The sequence below is a fragment of the Amblyomma americanum genome, chromosome 7, assembly GCF_052857255.1.
Source record: "Amblyomma americanum isolate KBUSLIRL-KWMA chromosome 7, ASM5285725v1, whole genome shotgun sequence".
NCBI lineage: Eukaryota > Metazoa > Arthropoda > Arachnida > Ixodida > Ixodidae > Amblyomma > Amblyomma americanum.
The window spans coordinates 127,063,122-127,091,023 of record NC_135503.1 but is presented as its reverse complement, the minus strand read 5'-3'; the positions used below and the strand labels follow the sequence as shown (position 1 = coordinate 127,091,023).

At 48.5% G+C, this 27,902-nt stretch overlaps 1 protein-coding gene across 4 annotated transcripts; it reads left to right on the top strand.

Annotated features, from left to right (window-relative positions):
• Nucleotides 1-187: 187 nt before the first annotated feature.
• On the top strand, nucleotides 188-27,524 carry LOC144099549 (uncharacterized). Of its 4 annotated transcripts, XM_077632939.1 has the most exons (8): nucleotides 211-906; nucleotides 1,978-2,133; nucleotides 6,505-6,604; nucleotides 7,669-7,729; nucleotides 12,102-12,124; nucleotides 22,503-22,625; nucleotides 24,154-24,262; nucleotides 27,291-27,524. In XM_077632939.1, exons 1-6 carry the CDS (start codon nucleotides 441-443, stop codon nucleotides 22,546-22,548), a joined length of 852 nt encoding a protein of 283 aa, XP_077489065.1. In that variant the 5' UTR covers nucleotides 211-440; the 3' UTR covers nucleotides 22,549-22,625; nucleotides 24,154-24,262; nucleotides 27,291-27,524. The 4 variants fall into 4 exon arrangements, with proteins under 4 accessions (XP_077489066.1, XP_077489068.1, XP_077489067.1 ...); XM_077632940.1 differs by lacking the exon at nucleotides 24,154-24,262 and having other exon boundaries at nucleotides 188-906; XM_077632942.1 differs by lacking the exon at nucleotides 24,154-24,262 and having other exon boundaries at nucleotides 204-906; nucleotides 2,053-2,133.
• Nucleotides 27,525-27,902: the final 378 nt, after the last annotated feature.

Here is a 27,902-nt window from a genome sequence, read left to right as displayed (position 1 = left end):
TTTATTCTCAATAACCAATCCAAAAAAGTACTAAAACGTTTGTTACAATGTTCAAAACTAATGCTGAGACATAATGCAAGTGGTTAGAATAAAATTAGTAACCATGGTTGTGGCTAACGCAAATCCACTAAAATCAGCTAGGCTTGCGCTGCCCCTAGCGGCCACGAAAAGGAAAAAAAAAAGACTTTCTGCCAGGCCCAGGCGCGCCCGGCCTACGGTTTTGACAGGCGCTGTGAGGTGTTTTGACGTTGGTCGGCTGAGTCATCCTCATCCGTGCAATTCACCTGACGCGTCGTGCTGTCAGGCTGGTTTCTTTTTCGTATTTTTTTCTTTTCACTCCGGGACGCGCTCTTTCCCCTCTCCACCTCCAGCGCGCGCGTTTTCCACGCGTGTGTAATGACATTCCTGCTGCCGTGGGGAGAGTGAAAAGCCCATCATTAATGTTGCGCCTCAAAGAGAGCACCAGTAAGGCCGGCTACCTCCGACTGGCGATGGACGGCAACGCGACGGCGGATAGCGCCGCGGCGTCGTGTAGCAGCGGCGGCGGCGAGACGGTCCCCGTCGCCCCTGCCGAGTCGGAAGAAGCCGCCCCAGAAGTCGTGGTGGCCCCCACGGCGGTGCCGACGACGTCGACTGCGTCGGCGACGACTTCCTCGGCGCAGCTGCCGCCCCCGAGCTCGACCGCGAATAGCTTCCTGCTTGCGCCGCCGAGCGCAGCCGCCAGCTCGAGCAGCGGCGGCGACCCCTTTCCCCGCGGTGAGAGCGCGTTCGAGCTGTCGCGGCAGCCGTCCAAGTCGCCGCTAGCGCGGGTCATGTCCGAGACGTCGGCCGCCGATGAGACCAAGTCGCTGCGGCCCAAGATGGAGTTCAAGCCGACCCCGCGTCGCGCGCCCAGGAACGGCAAAGGTACGCGAGCGCTCTTCTCTCGTCCCCTCGGGTGTTCCGTGCCAGTGCTGTGCACTGCCTGCGTAAACTGGAATGCCAACTTGGAAGGCCCGTGTGCAGTGCACGCCAATTCTGTAGTACCTCTCGAGCGTAGTACCTCTCGAGGAACGCGAACACAGCTGAGCCGGGCTGGTATTATTTCGGGCGCCGTCGTTCGCTCTGCGTTTTCTATTCGCGCTGCTCAGTTTCTCTACAGACACGGCCCCCAGTCATGGTGTGCACATCCTGGTGATGGTGGGAATTTGTAAAAATAAACTAAAAGTCATCTCTTGTAACAGTGAGCAAGGTCGCTGGAGATTTAGTATGTGTTGTTGACCTTGCAGCACACTGGCACGACGTTGTTCAGCTGCTGTGTGGCATGAAACGCTTTTGAGCAAGCCTTGATTGTTTTCCATGTACTACCTTTAGTGCATGCAGAGCCTCAAGGCATTTCATGCAGTGCCCTTGACCAGTACAAGAAGCCACCATGGCTTGGCCGCGATTCTTCCTGAATGCATGCACCATCTGACACCCTTGCTGTGGCTGTGGTATGCATGTGCATCACACGATGTGCTGGCACATTGTGCTACTGCATGCTTTGTTTAAAGTTTGATCAGGCAGAAACCAAAGCTTTGTCTGCAGTTGTGTGTGTCAACGTCTTTTCAGCATGTGTTCGGCACGTTGCAAGAACCATCATAATGGGGAATGTGCTGTTGCATTTCGGTATGAATGAAATTCTAAAAAAAAAAGAAACTGCTTTGTAATGTTTTAGTGAGTTCAAAAAATTTTGTCGTGCTTTGATTCAGTTTTAGCTTCATCACAATATGTGTTGTGTGATCTCTGTAGCTTGTGCATTGCGTTCTTCTTGTGGAGAGCACTTGCAATGATTGAGAGCCATGTCGCCACCCCCGGGTGCACCTGATGAAGGCTCCGCTCAGTTCTGGTGGGGTGAGAAGTGATAGAGCTGTGTCTGCCAATTACTGCTGCTGCACCCTCTGTTCCCCCACTTGTCTGCCTGGCACCGTGCCTGCCGCACCTTCCTGTGCCCGTCAGTGGGGGGTGGTGGTCCGGCCGAGAGCGATGTCCGTGGCGCTGGGGCCCCCTGCGAGCAGCACTCATTTCTCACAGACGTCACGGACGTGCGCCAGATGGAGCAGGGCCTGCTGCAGCTGCTGCACGACTTCCACTCGGGAAAGCTGCAGGCCTTCGGTGAGTAGTGCTGGCCCCTCTTGTCATTTCTTTTGCGCAAGTGGCCGCTTTGGCTGTTGCGTCTTATTACAGAATCGTGGCACAAAATCTGCTACACAAGGAGAGAGATAAGAGTGCTTGTCTCTTTTGCTTTTGGCCATTTGCTTAATTGAACGCAGGGACATGAAAGACATGCACCAAGACAAAGATAAGTGCATGTCTTTGTCTTTTGTGTCTCTGCATTCTCGCCGGTCTCTAATTCCGCATCAAGCAAATGGCTGGCCAAGTACCGCAAACTGTGGCTTCACTGCTTTCAATCAAGGTCATCGGCTAAAAGAAGGAAAAATTGGAGCACGCTTAAGCTTCGCCTTTAAGAGTGGAACGTGACAGCGTGTTGCAGCACTGCCAGGGAGTCCACGGAACGCCATCGCCCGTTCGGCGCGACGCCTTCCCCGTTAGACAAATCGCTCTGCTAGGTACGGTGAAACGGACGCGGGGAGTGGCAAACCACATAGAAGCGCTGTCAGGCACCTTGCCGAAACGCGCAGGACTCAAGTTGCAATCGTAGTTCGTCGGCACATCGTTCTCGTCAAACCCGATGCCACGAACACTAGCATAGCTTCTGCGCCGAACGAACAGACAGCAAGACGCAATCTTCATGGTGTACACGCTTTGGATGTGCGCTGCGTTGTTCGCCGCTCACCGCGTGATTCCTGCGTGCTCGCACGGCCCCACTGCACCCGAACGAGACGAGCGGGAGGTGCTGCTGTCGCGCGCTATCTGTTGGGACAGTGGCGTACACATTGCGAGAAGGAGGGAGAGGAGGGATTTTTCACTCACGGCCAATGCCGCCGCCGACACCGTCTTTCCTGCGTCACAGGGCCCTTAACGCTGTCGCGTTAAAATGACGTAAATACAGGTGCTGACTAACAACTGCATTTGTTGCCTTGTCGAGGCTTATATACTCACCAGGACCGTGACAACACAAAAGAGAGACAGCTGACACAACAATGGTGCGATTACTTCACCCTTGTCCCCCTGCCTTCCAATCATTCACGTTGTTATTGTCGTTCAGAAACAGCAGCTCTTTTTTGCTCAGACATGCCGAAGCCTTGCTGACACATCAGGGAACTTTGAAATGGGATGAGTTTCTATTACTACCCTTATGGTGGTGTCCCGGCACTTGCGCAGAACAGTTGTTCTTCCAAAGGCAGGTTTCCAGTCTTTGCACTGGCTACAGTGTTATCTTAATTCCCCTGAGTTTACACCCTTAAGATTTCTTTTGCGTTCTTGCAGTCCTTGTTTGGTCAATGTAGATATTGCCACATGTTATTGGGATTTAGTCACCATATTTTTCAGTTTACAAGAGGCATACAGTGTTTCATCAAGCACAGTCGGGTTCTCTAGTAGTGTCAGAGTTAACCCTTCTACACAGCTGATGTAATTTCTTTGGGGCCGGAAAGACATCATCAATTCCTGCTCTATTTCTGATCTTCAGGCTGTGTGTTATAGCATGCAGGTAAGGCATCGCTGAAACCTCCTTTCGACAGCCACTTTCACTGAGTTCCTTTGCTTGTCTCTGAAGAGCATTTTCCTGTCGGTGTTCTCATGATATTTCAAGAGCTGTCATGAAGCAAGAGTTTACTATGGCTCTCTTTACCAACTTTGGGTGTGCCAAAGCATATGGAAGGGCTGGCTTCCTACCCCTTGGCTCACAGGCCCAGCACACATATTCAGGGCCGAAGTATAGACTGAAGTCTTACATGGCCGTTGACCAGGCACTCATGAGTTACTGTGAGCAGTGCACATTGTTACCACTTCGGACACTGGTGTTTGACAACACCCTTCAGGATTACGGAATTTACCAGAAAATAGTCTTCAAAGTGAAACACTTTGGCCATTCCAATCTTGGTGCATTAGTACGACACACATTATTTAGGAACAGTTTGATACAGCCAATAAGTTCTAATATCTACATACATCATAGCGAGGTTCGACTGTAAATTGCTTTAGAATGTTCTACAATGCTTTGATTTTGCATAAACTATTTCAGAAGAGTTTTCGGACGATTTAGGACCAGTTGGAAGACATCCACAGCTTTTGCGACCATCTTTGGCCTTTCACAAAGTGTAAATTCGAGGTCAGTGCCCTGATTTCTGCAGAGCCAGCAGTCGATTAATTTTTGGGCAGATGGAAGTAAATCTTGCCCAAATGATGTTGAGATGCTACAGAAACCAAACATATAATTCACGATATCAGTGCCATGTTTAACACGACTCTATGAGCGAAAGAAGCAGAAAATAAGTCTATGGGTGAACAGGTGCCCACTTTTTGTGCTGAGGTTGCACAGTCTGTTCGTCAGAAAGAAATTCAGACCATGCAATATCATTTTCAGTCTCTGCTGCTTGAAGCACCAAAAACATCTGCTGCAGGCACGAAGTGCAATTTTTTTTTTTGAGCGTGCACCGTCCCGCAAGCGCACGACGCTGAACCTCCTTTTCAGGAACATTTAAAAAATTGTTGCCTTGCGGAAAAAGTAAACACTATGCAGGAAACGAAAGTATAGCATCTAAACAACAAACTAGATAGCGCAACAAATTCTCAGCGCCCCCAGTAGCACTGAAATACCTCGAAACTGTCGACCACCGGTGATCGATGCAAAGTGGCGTGGTGACAAAAGAGTTAGAAATCATAGATAAAAGCAGTGAGTAAAAGACCTGTTAAAAAGCAACATCGAGGAAAGCAATATGACAGCTTATTTGTTCGTGACACGAATTTCCTCGAGGTTGTCAGGTCTGTTACTCACTTTTTTTTTTTCGCTGGGGACAAGCTCCTGATGGATTTTTAACTCTTTTCTTAGTTGTTTCGGTTTCTCACCTGCTGCTTTACACAGCGTCGCTGTCATGTTGCTTCTCACTTGGCAAACATTCCCTTCCATGTTGACAGTTGATTAGATTCCTATTCAGTTAGGGTGGTCGCTATATGTAAGAGCCGGGCTTTGAGTGTTTGCAATCGTGTGCTGCGCGATGTCATGACTTATTTATCGCACCTAGCTTCCACATGTATCCGTTTTTTTTGTCATTCTTTTTGTTCTTCGTTGGGCATATTGCTTGGCATAAATTCGGCGTGTTGGCAGGCTTCCAATAAAGCTGAAAGTTGGTGGCTATGTGTGTGCCCTCTTCTCGTACGTGTCAGTTTCTGCTGCACCAGTATTTGTAAGATGTTGAGAAGAACTTCTATTTGGGCTAGATGGTTCATTGTACTCAAAGAAGGAAAAACAGTAGCGCTGAAAAAACACACACACACAGCAGAAGAACGACGTAGGACAAGCGCTAACTTCATCTTACTTTATTCCTTGAAAAGCGGGCAAATATACAGAAAATCCAGGCATGCGCAGATAGAAATCTCATGCGCGGTCAACAAAACCGTTCAAGATATGAAATCTTGGCGTTAAGAAGGTTCACAGATGTATTGCTGACATAACCTTTTCTCTTCTCCTTATGTGGTAAACCACATGATTGCGCATGCAATTTCTTTCTGCGCATGCCTGGATTTTCTGTATATTTGCTCGCTTTTCAAAGGATAAAGTCAGATGAACTTAGTGCTTGTCCTATGTTGTTCTTCTGCTGTGTGTGTGTGTTTTTGGCACTCCTATTTTCCTTCCTTGAGTTTGTAAGATGTGTTTTGAAACCTCGGCTTGAGCTATGTGGGACTCTCTGTTAATGGGAAGGAAAACTAAAACGAGAGTAATGAGTATGCAGTGAAAATTGCCAAGGTAAGGAAGCAATACCTGTACACATTCATAATGTTTCACATTTTTTTAACAGGGCTAATTGGAGAGATATGAGAGAGGCCTTTGACCTGCAGTAGGCGTAGTCGGGCTTCTGCTGCTGGTGATCCTTGCCAGAGGGAGCGGTAGTCATGGTTGGTTGTTTGCTGGGATACGGTGGCTGGTGCTGATGGTAATGAGGGAACATATCCGAATTGGGTACTGTGCAGTGCCTGAGCTTTTGTCATTTTAGAACCTACCAGCACTGTGAGCACTGTAAGGACTGCAGCTGAGCTGTTAATGCTGCATTTCAATCGGCAGCAAGTGGCTGCAGCAGTTCAGTAGCTGGGTGTGCTGGTGCTGAACACGGGTTTCCTAGGTATGGCGGCTGCATTTGATGTAAGCAGAACATGAAAGCATTTGGCGCTCGCATTTTAGCGCATGGAAAGGAGCCTCAGATGGTCAGAATTACACTCGGGCCTTCCACTGTAAGGTTTGCCTTGTAACCCAGGCGCAGTTTTGGCTTGTGAAATCAGACTTGTGTTGCCCGTTAATGGAGTGCGATTGTTTTTGAGGCAAGTGAGCAAGAATGATTGTCTTGATGTGTGGCTGTGTCCTCACAGGCAAGGACTGCACCTTTGAGAAGATGGAGCACGTGCGTGAGCAGCAGGAGCGACTGGCCCGACTGCACTTTGAGCTCAATGCCCAGCAGGAACTCTGTGGGTGAGCTCGGCCTTACTGAAGTGCGTGGGCTTGGGAGCGTATGCTTATTAGGGTGGCAGCTAAGCTTACAGAATGCAAAAACCAAAGCAGCAGAAGTCATTACTTAATGAGCTGTGAGGACAGGAACACACAATACTGTGTGGGTACGCAGTGTAGATAAATGTCGACTCTTGGATCACTATTGAAGGCCCCGAAGCAAAATTTCATGTTTCCATTGACCTTTTTCTTCCTTTCTTCTTTCACTTTCTCCTTTATCTCTTACGATGCGATGTGGTTCCAGTGTCTGCCGAGATTTGAGACAGATACTGTGCCGTTTCCTTCCCGCAAAACCAATTTTCATTGAGCAAGCACGTGGTGCACAGAGCGCTGTTCCATGCAATCTATGTAGCCAAATGTTGCCGTTGTGCATGCATCCTCCAACTGTGGCTATCATCTCGGTTGATCAAGTAGCATGCTACTTGGGTATGTGTGTAGAGATATGTTGTGTATTTCCTGTGAGAAGGGTCGCTGCAGCTGAGCCACTATGATGAGCATGATGTACTGTCATTGCCTCCAGACAGTGGCTATTCCTCGAACTGCAAGCCCGTTCCGTGGTCATAAGCACAGCATGGTGCAAGCCAGCTGTGGTGGGACATGCTCATGGGAACAGAGAAAATGACTTGGTGACATTAAGAGCCATTATAGGTGTCAAACCCCTCTGCTAGCTTGCAAGTTTACTGGAAGCCTGTTGCAAAGATTTCGCTGGAGAATTGAAGATGGCTGTTGCATTCATTGCCTTGCTATACAGGCGACTGTTTGCTAATGACTTGGCACAGATATTAGTGGAGGCAAAACTTTTTCCTTTCCTAGTGGAGCGTACCCAATCTGAAGGGTTAGTTAGTGCTCTTGACTTTTTTTTTCCCTTTGTTAGGGAAACAAATTATCGAAGGAAAGAAAAAACCTGCTGCATTATGTCCACTTACTGTCCCCTGTGCTTCGCTCGCGTTCTCTGCTGTTTCTGGTCTGGCTGTTGCACTCAGCAGAATTGCGCCTGAAAGATCTTTTTATTCCTCTGCGTCTTCAAGCCCAGAGTCTGAGGAAGGACGGCAGTTGGCAAAGGACAACCTGACCAAACTGATTGAGAATGTGAGTCTTCTTACTTTTCCATCACTGAAGCAAAAAGGCTTATGCAGTACTGAAATGATGTGGAAGTGCAGGGTATTTTGCACAGTACAGTTTAGAACCTCAGAGTCCCCCTTAAGGGGCCATTACATGTGGGGCGGGTTTTTATACAAGAGTGAAAAATTGTCTAAGAAGGTCACTTACAGGTTGTAAATGTGAAGATGGAAAGGTGATAGCGGCAATGTTGTAGAGGGAGCCATTGCAATCTATAGCTATTCATAAGAAAAACGAGTTCCATTTGTGTTTTCAAGTACTACCATCATCATCATCAGCCTTATTACACCCACTGCAAGGCAAAGGCATCTCCCATGTCTCTCCAATTAACTCTGACCTTTGCCAGCTGCATCCACCCTTTGCCTGCAAGCTTCTTAATCTCATTCCCCCACCTAACCTTCTGCCGCCCCCTGCTGCGCTTACTTTCTCTTGGAATCCACTTTGTTGCCTTTAAGGACCAGCGGTTATCTTGCCTTTGCATTACATGCCCTGCCCAAGCCCATTTCTTTCTCTTGATTTCGACTAGGATGTCATTAACCCGTGTTTGTTCCCTCACCCACTTCGCCCGCTTCCGGACTCTTAACGTTACACCTATCATTTTTCTTTCCATGGCTCGCTGCGTTGTCCTTAACTTAAGCTGAACTCTTTTCGTTAGCCTCCACGTTTCTGCCCCGTAGGTGAGTACCGGTAAGATTAAGCTGTTGTACACTTTCCTCTTGAGGGAAATTGGTAAACTGCCGCTCATGATCTGCGAGAATTTGCCATATGCGCTCCACCCCATTCTTATCCTTCTAGTTATCTCCCTCTCATGATCTGGATCAGCTGTCACTACCTGCCCTAAGTAGACGTATTCCGTCACAACTTCTAGGCTCTCGCTGCCAATTGTGAACTGTTGTTCCCTTGCTAGGCTGTTGAACATTACCTTGGTTTTCTGCATGTTAATTTTTAGACCCACTGATCTGCTCTGCCTGTCTAACTCATTGATCACGATTTGCAGTTCACCTCCTGAGTGACTCAGCAAGGCAATGTCATCAGCAAATCGCAGATTATTTAGGTATTCTCCATTCTTATTCCCAACTGTTCCCAATTCAGGCCTCGAAATACCTGCTGTAAACATGCGGTGAACAGCATTGGCGAGATCGTGTCTCCTTTCCTGACGCCCTTCCTTATTGGAATTTTATTGCTGACTTTATGGAGGACTATAGTAGCTGTGCAGTTGCTATATATATCTTCCAGTATTTTGACATAAGGCTCTTCTACCCCCTGATTACGCAGTGCCTGTATGACTGCTGGGGTTTCCACTGAGTCGAATGCTTTCTCGTAATCAATGAAAGCTATATATAGAGGTTGGTTATATTCTGCGCATTTCTCTATCACCTGATTGATAGTGTGAATATGATCTATTGTGGAATATCCTTTACGAAAGCCTGCCTGATCATTTGGTTGATTAAAGTCTAACGTTGCCCGGACTCTATTAGCTATTACCTTAGTAAATACTTTGTAGGCAACGGATAGTAAGCTGATCGGCCTGTAATTTTTCAAGTCCTTGGCGTCTCCCTTCTTATGAATTAAGATAATGTTTGCATTCCTCTAAGCTTCTGGTACAGTCGAGGTCATAAGGCACTGCGTATACAGGGTGGCTAGTTTTTCTAGCACGATGTCCCCTCCATCCTTCAACAGATCTGCTGTTACCTGATCCTCCTCAGCTGCTTTTCCCCTTTTCATTGCTTCTAAGGCTGTCTTTACTTCATCTTTCGTTACTGGCGGGATGACGCATTGCTGAGAACTGCTGTCTTTCTCATTAACGCTCTGATTACATTGGCTACTGTACAGGTCTGTGTAGAACTCTTCGACTACGTTAACTATCTTATCCACATTGCTAATAACATTGCCCTGCTTGTCTCTTAATGCATACATATGGTTTTTACCAATGCCTAGCTTCCTCTTCACTGCTTTTAGGCTACCTCCGTTCTTTAGAGCATGCTCAATTCTCTCCATATTAAACTTCCTTATGTCGGCTACCTTGCGCTTATTTATTAACTTTGACAGCTCCGTTAATTCTATTCTGGCGGTAGGGCTAGACGCCCTCATGCTTTGGCGCTTCTTAATCAGATCTTTCGTCACCTGAGATAGCTTTCCGGTATCCTGTCGAACTGTCCTACCGCCTACTTCTACTGCGCACTCCGTAATTATTGATGTCAGATTATCGTGCATTGAATGAACATTAAGATCATCTTCCTCAGTTAAAGCCGAATATCTGTTTTGCAGCGCTATCCTAAACTCCTGTGCTTTCCCTCTTACGGCTAACTCGTTAATGGTCTTCCTTTTCACTAGCTTCTTCCGTTCCCTCTTCAAGTCTAAGCTAATTTGAGACCTTACCATTCTGTGGTCGCTACAACGCACCTTTCCGAGGACGGCCACATCCTGAACGATGCCAGGTTTAGCGCATAGTATGAAGTCGATTTCATTTTTAGTTTCACCATTGGGGCTCTTCCAGGTCCACTTCCTGTTCTCTCGTTTGCGGAAGAAAGTATTCATGATCCGTAAATTACTTCTATCCGCAAATTCGACTAGTAACTCTCCCCTGCTATTTCTAGAGCCTATCCCATAGTCACCTACCGCGTGGTCGTCAGCCTGCTTCTTGCCCACCTTTGCATTGAAGTCGCCCATCAGTACAGTGTACTGTGATTTTACTTTATTCATTGCCGATTCTACGTCCTCGTAGAAACTTTCAACAGTCTGGTCATCATGGCTGGTTGTAGGCGCGTAGGCCTGCACCACTTTCAGCTTGTACTTCTTATTCAGCCTAATTACTATAGCTGCTACCCTCTCGTTAATACTGTAGAACTCCTCTACGTTGCCAGCTATATCCTTATTAATGAGGAATCCCACACCTAGTTCTCGTCTATCCTCTAACCCGCGATAGCACAGTATGTGTCCGTCCTTTAGTACTGTATACGCCTCACCTGTCCTCCTAACTTCGCTAAGCCCTATCACATCCCATTTAATCCCCGCTAGTTCCTCGAACAGCACTGCTAGGCTAGCCTCACTAGATAAAGTTCTAGCATTAAAAAAAAAAGAGAGCAGCGATGGCGTAGAGGTAGAACATTCGCCTCGCGTGTAAGAGGACCAAGGCTCAAATCCTGGTGCCGCGCAATTCTCCACCGAGTTTCAAAAAAAAAAAAAAATCGGTGTGTCGTTGGAATTGCATAACCAGGCCTGGAGTGCGGCCTGATCTCGGTGACCAGAACCGACAACGCACTCTCTCACCAGAGGAGGATTTGGCCACCCTGGTGTAGTACTTGGCCACAACCTTCTATGATCAAACCAATCAAGCACTACACTCCGTTTCATACATCAGGTGCAACGCTGTGAAAGGTACGGAAGTAGTCCAGGCGGGAAAATACAGGGAGGTGTGCTACTCCACGTTTGTTCTGTGCCCGAGTGGTCTATGACACGAGGAAGGGACAGCGTGTTGTCAGCAATAAGATCGCATTTAATCAAGATCATGACAAATGTGTCATGTGGTAAGCCTATATGCAAAGCCTTTAGTATGTTTTGCGCACCAGAAATTACGTACTACTTTTTGGTCACGGATGCAGGCAGCGTAAACAAGAGCGCTAGCTTTGACTGCGTTGCACATGATGTTTGAAACAGAGTATAGTGGCTTGGTAAATTAAGCTTTATGTTGTCTTAATTGTAAATGATGAGTTTAGCTTGTCTGGAAATCAAGCTCTTAAAAGTATATTTATTCAAACCTCACCTTGTAGTGGATAGTGGTGAAGGCTGCTACACTAGGTATTAGGCGCAGCTGCTGTGCCGTCAGTGAATGTCTATTCTATGCTTGGTTGTATTGGGAAACTTCATAGCCTCAGGTTATGTTTTTGACGCTTTCATGCTTAATCAGGCTCACACATTCTGAAAGCTGTATAGCATTTTGCAACAGGACATAAATGTAGAAGATGTCACGTGTGCACATAGCACTCTGTGTCCTGTCTGCATCCTTTAAAACTTCACTAAACAGCTTGCACAATGAGGTATTTACATGTCCACAAAGCTGCTGTCATTTTCCTCTTATAGAATTTGCATTCAGTCAGAATAGTTATGCCCGTATTAAAAAAAATTAAAGGAGGCTTGTGCATTAGCATGTTCTTCGTTTTGTATTCATGCTTCTCTGAAACAGTGTTATCGTGATGGCCTTCGTTGACAACTGTACTCCTGTGAACCATTATTGCAAATGTCAGTGTTAACATGGCTTCTGTTGTTTCAGAATAGTCTGTGCTTTGTGTGGGCATAACTGTTGTCCATCATGTTGAGCTTATGTGATGTTTCTCTTTTACAGCTGCAGCACCTGAGCCAGTCCATGTATCCTTTGCATTGCATTTTCTGCGCCACATTCTCAGTAGCTGTGTGTATGCACAGTCTGCATAATGACACAAACCACCAGCGTGGAAGACCCCACCTTAGCATGTGTTTTGGCTGCTTGATTTGACGACAGTCTCGTGTTTGACCTGAGTGTAAATAGTTGTAAATAGTGAAAATCAGCTGCGTGGCAGGTTCCTCTCCTCCTCTCACGGGGCTCTGCTTAAGCTGTGCTGCGATTTATAACCATTTATTTTTTTTGCACTTCTAGCATAGCCCAGCATGATTCTTTGATAGATGCGTCTTTGGCAAGGGTGAAGTTATATAGCTACTCAGGTTTTGAGGGAGAAAAAAAAGACAAAGAAAAATATGCACTGCGCGAGCTATCGTGCTTTCACTACATTGCATTGTACTTCCATACATGGCACTTATTAACACAGTGCTGTAGTTCTGTTTAGGCAGTGGAGAACACTCATATTTTTTTTCATCATTTAAAAATTTAAAAAATTCTTAAAAATTATTTGATTCCTTTTTATCCTAAGGCATGTACACTGCACGCTTTGTTTGGCAAGGTGCCAGCATGGCATTTATATGCAGAAAATATTCCTGTCAAATTCAAACTGTACAAACTCTACAAATTCAAATTGTACATATGTGTGCATCTGATTTGAATCCTGCAAATGACACTATCCGCTAGCAGATGATTCGTTCATTGCTTTATTGTATTTATCAGTGAAAGGAACATTACGTAGCAGAAACACAGTCCATGTAGAGAACCACCAGACTGCAGACTAGAAGTTCAACCTAAATGTTAGGCACAAGTATTTGCAAGGCTACAAGGAGCATCATCAACATCATCACCATCAGCCTGGCCACACCCACTGCAGGGCAAAGGCCTCTCCCATGTCTCTCCAGTTAACCCTGACCTTTGCCAGCTGAATACAAAGCTGGCTAGGTTCAACCATGCCAACAAGTCAAAATGCTGTTTCAGTATTAACTGCAAATATCTTACTTCCCCCACATAGTTTATTTGCAGTAAGTGCTTGTTGCTTTGACAGCGGAAATTCTGCGCACGCGTGGACACGTCGTGCCAGCGACAGCAGAGCCGGATAAAGGTTTCCAGTAGCCGTGAGAGCCATGTCAAATCAGTACTCTCAGTACAGGCATTCCTTATGCGAGACAGCTTACAATAATTCAGTTGCTCCTGCTCAGCCAAATGCAGCTGTGGTCTGCTGTCCCAGCCAGCATGGCATTCATGACCAGACAAGTAGCTAGATGGTGCTGGCTTCCCAGTGTGGTAGTGTTCCTGAGATAGAGTCTTAAGTCTGGACTGAAAGTTAATCTCACAGACTGCTATCAAAAGTCTTGAGCTTGTGCACCAACATTGTAGGAGGCAAAATGTGTGCAAATGAAAGAGCACCTTTTGGCTGGATCAAGCATCAGGCGGCTTAATAAGATGAATTCGACCAAGACGAATTCTTGGTGGCGACGAACAATTGGGTGGTTTCCTATAGACTTAATATATATAAAAAAAATTGGCGGTGGTTTAGCTGTGGTTAAACATGAAGTGACGCTATAGCCACAGCTGGCCGAGTGGAACTTGCTGAGTTGAATTGCAAAGTCAGTCTTTCGTCGCTACGTTTTCCTGGGTGTTCGTTCTTCATCTTCGTCCCACTTGACACGCCCCATGTGCATAGCTGTGGCAGCTCTGTTTCGCCAGCAGCCACAGGGTGGCAGCGCCGCCACGCTGAAGGCTCGAACTGCTACCATAATGTAGCTATCGCTACAAAAACTGCTTCGTGTATGCCTCTGCTTTGCAGAGACTCTTTGCAGCGGTACTCGCAGAGTGCCGGCGCCGCACTTGCAAGGTAAGCAAGAAAAAAAAGAATCAAAAGGATGCTCACCTCCACAAGAAAGCTTTTTCATGCCTTCGTGCAATGGTGCGGGGTTGAGCCGTCTTGCGGCGTTGAGTGTTCTTGAGCGAAATGTGGGGCACCTTACCGTGCTACCACGAAAATGAGACCCACGGAGGTCTGGGTACCCTGTGCCCATACCCTCCAAGGGTCACATTTTTGCAGTGGTAGATAACATTGTACAGCGAAAACTAAAGTGCTACTAAACACTGCTCAAATAAATTTTGCATATTTAACAAAAAATGCACAAACCATAAATGCAGCAAATATGCTTACATTTTGTTGATTAGGCCGGAAGCTATTGAGCCGCTGATATGAGCCATTTTTCTCTTTTTTGATCTCTCTTAGAATATCGGTTCCAAAAAAGTGTGCACTGTGGCCAAAAAGCACTTGGCTTGTACTGAGATTGACATTTATGAAAACGGTTTAGGAGCAGCCCTCTTTTTGGTGCATTAGCTTCTAAAAAAACTTCACCTAAGCAGGCAAGCCGAACAAAGTTGCCTTTTTTAAGCACTTCGTACTACCTTGCTCATTCTATGCATAGCTGAAATTGGTATGAACATCACTTATCACTGAAAAGTAAATGATACATTTTTCTTCACAATGAGATAATTGTTTTTCTAGCACAAGTAAAAGAGCCATAGTAGTCGGACAAACATATTCTTTAATTGCGGGTGACCACCGATGATGTGGCACCCTCCGCGTTACGTAATTTAAAACTGCTCCATTACATGTAAAAATATTGCATACATAACATTAACCTATTGAAAACTTTAATGTGTGTTTGCCATTTGGGATTCCAAACAAGCTTACGTCATTGCATTGAAGCATTGCAAAACCATGCTGCACAGCTCATTTTTAGGCTATTCACATAACACTAGCTTCCATTGCATTGAAGCATTGCAAAACCATGCTGCACAGCTCATATATTTAGGCTACTCACATAACACTAGCTTCCCAGTAGTAAAGAGCAGAGTGGAATTAGACAGACTGTGGCAAAATTGTCAGATTATCACATTCAGTAAGCTGTATCACCATCCTTCTTTTCATCGTGAATTCTTTCAGTCACCATCAGATATCTTTTCACAGTATGGCCATCCATATAATGTCAAACATATTGTCACCGGCGAAAATGCAGAGAACAAAGCTGTTCACTCGGGCGAGGTTTGCCAACACCGCCGCGCTCGTTCTGGACAAAGAAGACGTTCGGCCACGCGCTCTGGAACACAGTTCGACCTCCAGGTGGCGCCGGCAGAAAGTCAGCAGCGTGGCATTGCCCCTCCCATCTAAGAGGCATCGACTCGATGCCGCACGCGAGGGGAAGAAAAAAAAATAAGGCGAAAGGTAATGGCGGGGTTGGGTCCGGGGCTAACGGGAATAAAACGGCTTCATTCGCGCCACGTGGACGACCTCGGACGTCGGGTGTCGAGAGGACCGGACAGTTCCTTGAGGGAGCACCTCGTAGGTCACCGCGCTGAGGCGGCGTAACACCTGGTACGGACCAAAGTAACGGCGAAGAAGCTTCTCGGAGCGCCCTCGCAAACGGATTGGGCTCCACACCCAGACTTGGTCACCGGGTGTGTAAATCACCTCCCTGCGGCGGAGGTTGTAACGCTCGGCGTCGCGTTGTTGTTGGCACCGGATTCGCTGTCGAGCAACTTGGCGAGCAACTTCGGCGTCACGGACAAATTGGTCGGCATCCACGACAGAAGAGGGAGTAGGATCCGGAAGAAGCATGGCGTCCAGCATGGTCAAGGCTTCGCGACCGTGCACCAAATGGAAGGGAGTGAAGCGCGTCGTTTCGTGAGGCGCAGTGTTGTACGCGAACGTTATGTAAGGAAGTATCCGGTCCCAGTTCGCGTGGTCAGCGTCGACATACGTAGAAAGCATATCGGCAATTGTCTTGTTAAGCCGCTCAGTCAGTCCGTTGGTTTGCGGATGGTAAGCTGTTGTCTTTCGATGGCTGGTGCCACTGAGTCGAAGTACCTCGTTCGTAAGTGCCGACGTAAACGGGGTTCCCCTGTCAGTTAATACGACCGTTGGAGCTCCGTGACGAAGCACAATGTTATGAATGAAAAAACTTGCGACTTCGGCGGCGGTACCACGGGGAAGAGCCTTGGTCTCACAGTAGCGGCTGAGATAGTGGCAACAGCAATGTACCGGTTACCCATGGAAGACGCCGGAAACGGACCGAGTAAGTCCATGCCGACCTGTTGAAATGGGAGGCGCGGGGGATCGATAGGCTGCAGGAGCCCGGCTGGTTTAGTCGGTGGCGTCTTCCGGCGCTGACATTCTCGGCAGGTTCGGACGTAACGGCGGACAACCGCAGCAAGCTTGGGCCAGTAGTACTTGGTGCGTATGCGCGCCAACGTGCGGGAAAACCCGAGATGGCCCGAAGAAAGGTCATCGTACCACGCGCGCAGAACTTCGTCACGAAGCGCAGCTGGCACTGCAAGCAGATAGACAGTGTCCGTTGGGCCGTAGTTCTTTTTGTAGAGTACCCCATCGCGCAAGCAAAACGATGACAGTCCACGCTTGAAGAGCCGAGGTGGAGATGGGGCGATTCCTTCAAGGTATTCTATGAGGGGCAGCAGGTCAGAATCGGCCCTTTGTTGTTGGGCAAGGGTGGACGTGGTGAGAGCACCAAGAAAAGCGGAATCGTCGTCGGACTCGTCAGTGGGGCACAGGATTGGGGCGCGGGATAGACAGTCAGCATCGCTGTGTTTCTGGCCAGAATTGTGCACGATGGTGACATCAAATTCTTGTAACCGAAGACTCCATCGAGCAAGCCGCCCCGAGGGATCCTTCAGGTTCGCCAACCAACAGAGTGAATGGTGGTCGCTCACGACCCGAAACGGGCGGCCATACAAGTACGGACGAAATTTCGTAACGGCCCACAGCACAGCTAGACATTCCTTTTCCGTTGTGGAAAAATTGACTTCTGAACGGGACAAAGTGCGACTGGCGTAAGCAATCACGCGTTCTAGACCATCCTGCCGCTGAACAAGGACCGCGCCGAGGCCAACGTTACTAGCATCAGTGTGCAGTTCAGTGTCGGCCTCTTCGTCGAAGTGGCCAAGCACAGGCGTACACTGCAGACGGGACTTGAGTTCTGTGAAGGCGCTGTCCTGGTCTTGGCCCCAGATGAAGGGTTCAGAATCCTTCGTCAGGCGGGTCAAAGGCTCTGCTAGCCGGGAGAAATTAGGAACAAACCGGCGATAGTACGCGCAGAGGCCCAAGAAACGACGCAGGCTCCGTTTGTCTGTTGGCTTAGGGAAGGCAGCTACGGCGGCCGTCTTTTCGGGATCTGGACTAACACCTCGTGCGCTGACAATGTGACCAAGAAACTTCAGCTCTTGAAATGCAAAGTGACATTTCTCTGGCTTGAGAGAGAGACCAGCGGAACGTATGGCCTCGAAAACAGCACGCAAGCGTTTCAGGTGCTCATCAAACGTGTCAGAGAAGATCACGACATCGTCAAGATATACGAGGCATGTCTGCCACTTCAGACCGGACAGCACGGTGTCCATCATTCGTTGGAACGTGGCAGGGGCCGAGCACAAGCCAAAAGGGAGTACCTTAAACTCGTATAAACCGTCAGGCGTAATAAAGGCGGTCTTCTCTCGGTCGCGTTCGTCGACCTCTATTTGCCTATACCCACTGCGGAGGTCAAGGGATGAAAAGAAGGTGGCATCGCGCAGGCGGTCTAGGGAATCATCAATGCGGGGCAGAGGGTACACATCTTTTTTCGTGACGGTATTCAGGCGCCTGTAATCGACGCAGAACCTGAGGGTGCCATCTTTCTTCGTGACGAGAACAACAGGCGATGCCCAGGGGCTCGTGGAAGGTTGGATGACGTCGTCCTGGAGCATCTGTGTAACTTGGCGGCGGATGGCATCGCGTTCTTTGGAAGACACGCGATAAGGGCGCTGGCAAATTGGTCTTTGGTCGTCAGCAACGACAATTCGATGCTTGGTAAGCGGCGTCTGTCGGACCTTGGAAGTTTCCGCAAAACAGTCGCGGAAGGAATAGATTAGGCTTTGCACGCAGTTTTTCTGACTGGCCGAGAGGTGCGGGTTCACGTCAGTCGGAATGGCTGTAGCCGTCGCGTCGGCGAGGTCTGACGTGGTGGATAAAGAGCACTGCCTCGTACACTCTCCAAGCTCGTCAAAATAAGCGACGACTTCTGACTTCGTCAAATGTTGCGGTTCACGAGTAAAGTTCGTGACTAAGATTTCGGTACGACCATTGGCAAGGTCTACTAGGCCTCGGGCGACACAAACTTGCCGAGCGAGTAGCAGGGACATGTTCGCTTCAGCAATGCCAAGAGCGCCGGTGCTGTCAGTACACTCGAGTGTGACGAACTTGCTGGCTCGCGGAGGGATTGTTGTGTGGTCGTCACATATGCGCAACATTACTTTACAGGGCTCGGTGGTTGTGTTAACGGCTCGCTGGGCGGAAAAAGTTACCATGAGTTCCTGAAGGTTTATGATCGCACCATACTCGTGAAGGAAATCCATGCCCAGTATGAGGTCCTTTGAACAGTCAGCTAACACGGCAAAGGAGCCGGTGAAAGTAAGACCACGGATTTGGATGCGGCAAGTGCAGACGCCGATTGGTGTCACGACATGGCCACCGGCAGTGCGGATCACGGGTCCACACCAAGGCGTCAGAACCTTACGGAGTGTCATGGCTAGCTCCCTGCTCATCACAGAAAAATCAGCGCCGGTATCGACGAGTGCGGTCAGTTCATAACTGTCGACGGTTACTAAAATTTCAGCGGAAACTAATCGTTCGCAGCACGTCGGTGAGGTCGTCGGATCGGGTCGTTGACGCTCAGGCCGTCGCGTCCAATCGTCGGGTGGAGGCTGTTGACTTCGTGCAGCAGCGGCGGCCCTACCCCCGGAGGACGCCGTCTTCAGTTTTCCCGCCGAGGGGACGTGCCTCCGAACTGACCGGAGGTTGAGGGCCGACTGGGCGTAGCAAAGCGCCTCGGGGATGGCGATCGCGACTGTCGCCGCTGTGAGGTCGGGGGCGGCACTTGAGAGTTCAGGTACTCCTCTATGTCCCGCGGTCTTTCACCATAGCACGGTCGAGGCGCGTCCGGTGGGAATCCTCTCAGACCCATCCGGGCAATTCCGCAGAACATGGCCGGTCTCCCCGCAGTGGTAGCAGAGCGGACGATCGTTGGACGTTCGCCACATGTACGCTTCGCGGAATGGAGGGCACGGGTCCTGCTGCTGCTCGATGGGACGCACGTAACGATGGGGTGGTGGTTGTTCGGCAACGGGGCGAAACGCTTGCGGCGCCGAGGCAGGTCGGCGCAGGGCATCACTGTAGGACATTACGTGCGGCTCCGAAAGGGGTGCTGGGGGTGGCTGCACCGCTCGCCGGATTTCGTCACGGAGAACATCGCCTGTCGAAGGTACGCTTTCTGACGGAGCACTCAAGTGGAGGTGTCGCAGTTCTTCGCGGACAATGCTCCGCACAAGCGCTCGCAGCGCCTCATCCCCAGGGCCTGGCAAGGACGTGTAGTACTGAGCGGCCGCTACATTTGCCTGACGGCCGTATTGGGCACTCCGTTCCTGCAAGGAACGTTCTATGGTCGTCGCTTCCTTGGCAAAGGCGGCGACAGTTCTCGGAGGGTCGCGCATGAGGCCAGCGAACAGCTGCTCCTTTACCCCACGCATAAGGTGCCTCACCTTTGTAGCTTCGGGCATGGCTGGGTTGGCCCGATTGAAGAGGCGGGTCATGTCCTCAATAAACATGGCCACGCTCTCGTTGGACTGCTGTGACCTGGAGCGAAGGGCAAGTTCGGCATTCTCCTTTCGCTCGCTCGGACTGAACGTGGCGAGCACCTCGCGGCGAAAAGCTGCCCAGTTAGAGAAGGACGCCTCGTGGTTCTCGAACCACGTTTTCGCCGAGTCTTGCAGTGCGAAGTACACATTCAGCAGCTTTCGCTCGTCGTCCCATTGGTTGAACGCGGCCACACGGTCAAAACCGGCCAACCAATCTTCTACATCCTCGAACCGGTCGCCGTGGAAGGATGGTGGCGACCGAGGTGCAAGAAAGACGAACGGCGGGGCACTGCCGAAGGACTGACCTGTCTGGCTGCCAGTGGCGGAAGTCATGGCCCGAGCAGGAATCGTGAGTGGCTCAAATTCGGGTTGCAGGCCTCGCAGGCGACGGCTCGCTTTGTGGACAGGTGTGGCGTCTGCTCGTCGGGGAGAAGCGTCAGGGCTATCGTCCCGGTCAGCGTACATGGGATGATACCCAGCACGGCTCCACCAAAAATGTCACCGGCGAAAATACCGAGAACAAAGCTGTTCACTCGGGCGAGGTTTGCCAACACCGCCGCGCTCGTTCTGGACAAAGAAGACGTTCGGCCACGCGCTCGGGAACACAGTTCGACCTCCAGGTGGCGCCGGCAGAAAGTCAGCAGCGTGGCAATATTAAACTATGCATCGTACTGCGCACGAAAACATAATGGCATTGCTGAAGCAGCTGACCAAGGTTTCAAGAATTTGTACATGCACTTATCACCATCTAAATAATTTTCATTGCAGATTTTTGTACTTTTGAATTATTTTTGAGCATTGATTTTATTTATTTTTATTGTACTGATGTATTATTTGTTGTAATATTTACTTTGTAATGCTTATGGTTCAGGTTTGTTATCTGTTCATGAACTACCATATATATGCAGGTAAAGGCTGGACATTTTTTTTGCAATTTTGACAGGGTGAGACCTTTTTTAAGGCCTTTTTTTGTTAACTTTTCAAGCTATAGTCTGCGGAAAGTACTTTATTGACGCATACAGTTTGACGCTATATCTGGAGCTTTCATGAGTGCAGCTCCTACTTGTACAGGTACAGTACTCTTACCAAGAGTATTATAGTGTGATTTGTTTCTTTTTATATGCTCCCATTGCTTGTCTCCTCCTCTGAATGCTTTGGGGGCATTTTGGAGAAATAAATATGTTGTATATTTATCGTTATAACAAACTGTTCATCAGATGCGAAACTAATTAGGCGATAAAAGAAAAATATTTTCTTATCTTGTGGTGGATTGGGTTGGATTGTAAAAAATTTATTGCGTCGAGAGCAGGCTGCAGGAGACACATACTAGATGGCCGCTAGCACATGGCTGCCGGCGACCTCATTGGCCCGCTCGATTGCCCGTACTTGAATGTTAAGGTCCGAGCTGACCAGCACGCCCTCCCACCGCTCGGGAGAAGAGAGCTGTATCAACTCCGCCGGAGGCGGATCATTTGCACAGTTCCAGAGAATGTGGTCTTATGTGGCCCTTTCACTACATTTATGGCAGTTTGGGTCGTACTGGCCAGGGTACATCAGGGCAAGCACTGCCAGATTCAGAAGGGAACGTGTTTGCAGTCGTCACCAGGTAACTTCCTGCGCTTTTGTTAACGATTTGTGGAGAGGGGGATATGCGCGCCTCTCCAGCGTAAAGTGATGGGTGATGTCATGAAATGAGATAGACCCGTCCCTCGTGAAATTCTGGTTGGAGGGCGCGCTCACTGCCCTGTTGAAGAAACCTCGGTCTTGCGCGTGAGCCGCCTCGTTCCCTGATTTAGACGAGTGGGCCGGGACCCAGATCAATTCAACTTCTCTAATCGGAAGGGGGGTGTTTTTAAGGATGCGGAGTGAGGTAGATGTGATACGGCCCCTCGCAAAATTGGGAAAGGCTGTTTTGGAGTCGCTGAATATAATATCGGCACGCGTGTTCGCTGTAGCTAAGGCTATTGCCACTTCCTCCGCCGTCTCGGATTACGTGGTTTCTGTCAACGCGGCCGCCAATGGGGCGCCATTCCTGTTCACCGCGACCAGTACAAACGCTTTTCTGTCGGTTTGTCGGTATTCCGCTGCGTCTACGTACTCCACATTGTCGTTCCGGCTGTATTTGGTGTGTAGGGCGCGAGCCCTCGCTGTGCGTCGGCCTTCGTGGTGTGCGGGGTGCATGTTCTTGGGTAGGGGTTTAATCAAAAAAGCTTTCCTGATGTGTGTGGGTAACTGCGTTTTCTAGTCCCTCTGAAATTAGTAGCTCTACTGCACCCCCTTTCCATGTTGGTGCAACCACTTCCAATCCTACCCTCATCACATGACTACAGGCGGCACACACTCAAATCCACCCACTTCCCAGTGCACATATAGCTAGCTTTTGAGGAAGTCCTTCGTATGACTTCTACAGTAAATGTGTAACTGCATCACGATGACTCACTCTTATAGATGCTCAATGCAGTACCAGTTCAGAAAATCATACAGATGGAGGTTTTTTGTTTCTTGTTGTTGTGCGCAAGCTGTAAATACTTGTCACAAACACTTGCAGCAGTCCATCTGATATCATGTAGCTACCTGGTACAGGCTGCAAGGCTATTCTGCTTTATTTTAGGTAAGCCTTTCTATTGTGGTGTTCTGGTTTTGGCGCGTCTTCCTTGACGGCCTGTTCAGCGAGCAGCTGCAGTCCCACACTCAAGGGGTCCAGACCGATGTCTGACACTAGCTGGGGCGGAGTAGTCCCGCCCTTTCCAGCACATCATGCACCAGCTGAGTTGAGGAGCGCCATCGGCCACCGTAAGAAAGCCCTTTGAAAGCTATACAAACTTTGCCTGTGGTAATTGACTTGAAATGCAGTTTTAATGCGATATTGTTAAAGCTCCCGTTCTGAAGAAAGTATTGCATTGTCATCAGTGTCGGGTTTGTGAGCGAAAAAGCACGTCGCCTAGTGATGCCATTAAAACCCGCCCACCATGGCAGGTGGCAGTTAAATTAATGGTTGGCCACGAGAGGTTGCTTGGGAAGAGCAACCAGGGTCTCACAAGCCCCGCCAGTGGCAGTGTTTGAAACAGCCACCTCCTGGGGCAGGGGTGCATTGCTTAACCACTGCACCACTGTGCCAGGAGAGGTATGAGGACTCCCTGCAATCTATGACTAACGTAGAGAATGACCAGTTTTGCATATGAGCATGTAGGCAGAACCTAGGCAACAGAGGAGGAGTACCTGCGCAGAACGGATCTCTAATGCTATCGCACTGTACTCTTAAAGGGGCCATGACATGGTCACTCTTCATATTGCAGTTTTGTGCTTCAGTAACTAATACAAGAGCTTATGATTCAGTTTCCGAAATTTGGCTGCCCTGGTCGTGCTGTATATTAAAAAAAATGCGATTGAAATTGAGATCGGGAGATTCCTCCCACCGGCAGCGACCACCATATTGAACGCTCTCATGACGTCACTAGGGCATGCACGGAGCAACGTCGTCTGCTCTCGTTGCTGCAATATGCGCAGCGAGGTCTTATTCCCCCATCTACTTTCGCGGGCGATCGAAGTAGCAGTCGTTCCCCACATATGAGTGACTGGTGCCGCAAAAGCGATAAGAACAGTAACGCAGTTTTTCTTTGGTATAGGTAGGGTCCGGTCACACTATAGACCGATGCGACAGCGATCGAGGTCAGTGGGCTGGTTGGTATGCAAATGCCGTTGCTGACGCACTGGTCTGTCACTCTAGACCGACAACGACCGTGTATCATAGTAATGTTAAGAGTCAGCTTAGTGGGAACCAGAAGAGTGTAGTAGGGGACTAGTTGGTATAACATTCAATAAACTTAAAAATTTTAAAACTTATTGGCGACATACGTAATGTGCGTGCACCAGCAAAGATGTGCTTTCAATCAGTGCCTGTGCATAGAACCGATCGGCGAGGCAAGCGACACGGGCAGAAAACACTGCACAACGGTGTTGCTTGCCGTCGTCTACTGGGCTTGTGCGGCTGAGAGAAAAGCTTCACGCCCGGTGAGGCGACAGCCGCAAACACTGCGCTTGTGTACCATATCCGTACCGAAAAAAGCGAAACGAACGGCTACATTTCATATCTTCACACACTTTCTTACTAATCAGTGAAGAACTTTTGCCATATTCTCGAATTTCGGTCTACGGTGGACAGCCAACCCCTTTCGTGACGAGGCCTAGCGAGTACGCAGGATTCGTGTGTGCGATTTCAGTGATTGCGGAGAGCGGATTCGCAAGTTTTAGCGCCTGCAAATAGCTGTTAAGCGTAGTTTTGGCTACAGTGCCCTCAAAGCGACGACTGCCTACATCGCAGGACGCAAGTACAATAAGAGGGAAGTGCCGACATGTGACCTGGTCTGCATAGCATGTGCTGAAGGCAGCCGGCAGCAGCCGTCGGCGTCGACTGTGGACAACAAATCTGGGTATTGTCATTAATTCAAGGAATGTCCAAATGTATTTTTAGCCGAAGCGATCTAAACTTAAATTTTAGTGACATAAGAGAAAGCAGATACAATTAGCGGGAGGCGCCCATATCCCATGCAAACCGTTTCCCAAGCAAGCGATATAGCATCATCGGCGCTTATTGCAGTGTTATCATGGTGTGTAAATGAGTAGAAGTGCAATTTGTGGGCAAGAGTACGTAATATTTAAGATAAGGAAACCCATCTTGCGTTTTATACCATGCAAACGAGCAGTACTGTTTGCGCACAGCCATGTAAACAACCTCAGCACGGGGCTGCAGTCGTAATCGTCGCACTCCTGGGGCACAATGCGCACGCACAGCAAAATGCTGTACTATTATTTTAAAGCATTCATTTAGACGGCGGTGACTATTCATCAGTGCGGGCAGTGACAGCATTTGAGTCACATAGGGTTTTGCAAGCGGCTTGGCTCCTGCAAGAGGGTTCTCGAAGGAAATGTATGTTCGACTTACAAACGCGTACATGCAGCGGGGAAATCATCGCACTCGGCACTTTGCTCCTTTCGTGCCTCAAGGTTACTCTAGTGTCACCTTTTGATAATTTGAGTTTAATTATCGAGCCGACAAATAGTGGACAAGAACTTGGTAGCTATAGCTACAAAACGCCGCAGCTTTCACGGCGCACATCGGCGAAGGCATGCACGGGACATGCCGCTTTTCACATACAGGAGCACTTGACTGCTCAGAAGCGACCACACTCATAACATACGAACAGCATGCTTCTAAGCGTAAATAATAAAGCAGGGGTCCATCGATTTCTGTTTCCTCAACAATCTGAAAACGGGCGCCACGAGCAAGTCTGCTTTCCCAAGGATCACTCAGCTCGCGTACTATGTTGAAGGCTTCCAAAAAGAGAACTTGAAAAATGCATTTTATTTCGCTAAGCTGAAAGAAAAAAACTTTGCGAGCGACCGCTGTCTACGGTGTGCATGCAAGCACCTCAACAGCTCGCAGCAGACGACGCGGGGCGTGTATGCCCTCATGACTTCAGCGATCAGAGGTTGCCAGACCAGCAAGCAGTTCGCAGAAGAAACGAAAAAAATTCGTTTTAAAAATATTTACCGCACAGAATCAAGTGAAAATTCAGGGAATTGTTATTTAACCTGTCGGGAATTAAAGGCCATAAGCAGGGTATGCGTGAAAATAGGCTGTCATGGCCCCTTTAAGGGTAGGTTAAGCATTATGTGATGGTGAAAGAAAGAATAGTCGTAAGTGCAGAGCTCATCCCACTGGTGCAAGACTGCACAGCAAGCCTTGTTTAGCACTTTCAGTTCCCTACAGCTGTACAGATTGAGAAGGACATGTCACCTCACTGTTATGGGCTGGGAATACCAGATGTGCTCTAGGAGTCACAGTACCGCCCAACGTCAGCTCTGGTCAGACTGAACCCTAGTCTGAGAGCTGCAAGGCAGGCTTGGTAGGTACGGTTTGTTGCTGCTCGACTACTGTTGTCTGTGTGTCTAAAAAAAAAAACTTCCAAGCAGAACGGACAATGCTACTGCTCCCAGTGTTCTATTTAACTGAGACATTTCCTGCTCTATTTGTGCACAGTGTCATTTGCCATGCTTGAACTGGATGTCAAGAGGTATGGGTGCAAAAAATGTGGAACACCTTATCAGTGTGGAACCAATGATTATTTTTGTAGAAAGAGTGAGGGCTATAATTTTACTTTTTCTCAGCAGTTTAGGATTGAATTAGCACATCTTCGTTCGCAATGTGCAAGTGATATTTTTGAGCGCGAGCTAAGTATTTTTCCTTTCTGCTGCCTGCACACCTACACATTTGGGGGCTATGCAAGACGTGCAGCAAATGTGTGCAGTGGGCCCTTCTAGTTTGGTGCCTGTGAAAAAGGCATGCCATTGCATGAATTGAGGTTTTGTCCACTCTTACTGGCTTGATGGCTGGTTTGTTTGTGAACACACTGCTAGCTGTACTTCTTATTCAGCGTGGCTCAAGCACTAAGCTGGTGCAATTGACATCACTGTCAACACATCTGTTATCTCAGGCATTGGTCTACATGGTCTCCTTTGCTGGTTAAGTTTTTTTTTTCAGGACTGGATGTTGTTGTCTAGTGAATGGAGTGGGAAAGAGCAAGTGCCAAAAATGGCTTGTGCAAGTACATATGTACCGTGAAGAGACGTTTTTCATACTGGCTGTATAGAGCAGAAGATGGCAAGATTTTGTTATAATTCGAAACGTGCCAGCACTTGATATTCCCCAAGGCCGACTGAAACAAAGCCTTGCTGGAGTGGAACAATGCTGAGAGTGCAGAGCCAAGCCAGTGCTCTCAGCATGCCTCTTACACCCCTTCAGCTTAAAGCGTGCAAGTGGCACAGCTCACAAAGTCTTAGTACAAAGTTGATGGAGACAGAATAAGGGCAGCTTACTGCTGCCCAAGGGGACAGCGCAAAATAACCACCATGGTCCCCAACAGTATAGTTCATGTGACCTTATTGTTGCAATTTCTGTTACGTAGCTGCTAGCAATCAGTTCGTCGTACAACTGCCGCTGACTGATTTTTTGGCTTCTGGAGGCTGGGCATTCTAGTATAAACTATGTTCGCACTATTGGGCTTTGTTGTGTGTGTGCGTGTGCTTGCTTTTCTCTTTGTTCTGCTCACTAATCTTGGCAGGCATGCACTTCACACTCAGTGTTCTGCCAGTTAGGATGTCGGAAAACTGGCTCTTTGCGAGTGCCCACTGCGAGAACAAGCGTGGCAATGCATGCTGTCTTGCTGCTGTTACTTTTCCAGTGGTCTCCAGTACCTTATGAAATAGGTATTGAAGCCCGGTATGAGGAAGTTTGTTGTGGCCTTGGCGACCCATTAAAACCGGGGGTGCGTAAATGCAGTGCAAGCTTTCTGCTGGACAGCCAGCCACAATGGTACTACGGCCGTGGTTAGCTTGCCCGGCTTTCCCTGTTCCCGCTTGAGCTTGCCGATACGACTCGGGTTGTGCTCTATCTTGCAGATTCGAGGCATTGCTTGGAGCTTCACATGCTTCCAGAGAGCCACCAAAGATGACTGTAAATAAGATTTTGCCACCTGGGTTTGTTGTGAAGACTTACCATTGTGCTTCTGGCATGTAAAAATCCTTTTTACCAAGGCAATCCATTGCTTTTGCTACTTTAAAATGAGTGCACTTGTGTCATTTTTTTTTGTGTGTGTGCTTTGCAAATAAAGGACGACATACAATTCCCTGCATTGCAATGTGTGGTTGTTCACTTGCTGCTGTTGCTCTGGCTTGTCATGGCTTTTGTGGACAAGCTGATTGTTCACAATACCTTGGCACTTTGCCATGATATATGTTCAGCCAATTTTCCAGTAGCAATGCAGTTTTGCAATTGTTTTCAGTGAGCCTGTAACGGTGGTCCATCTTTCTGAGGTAATCCCTGCACTTTTCCAGGAAAGAGGCTGGCACAAAGCTGTACACTTTCCATGTTATTGGTTATTGCATGGTTCCAGCATGGAAGTTTACTAGGCTGCTTGTCATGGTGACATTGCCCAATACAAAATATCTTTGTTCTGCAGTGGCTAGCAATGCAAGTCCCAAGTCCCAACAAAGTCGCACAATTTGTCACTG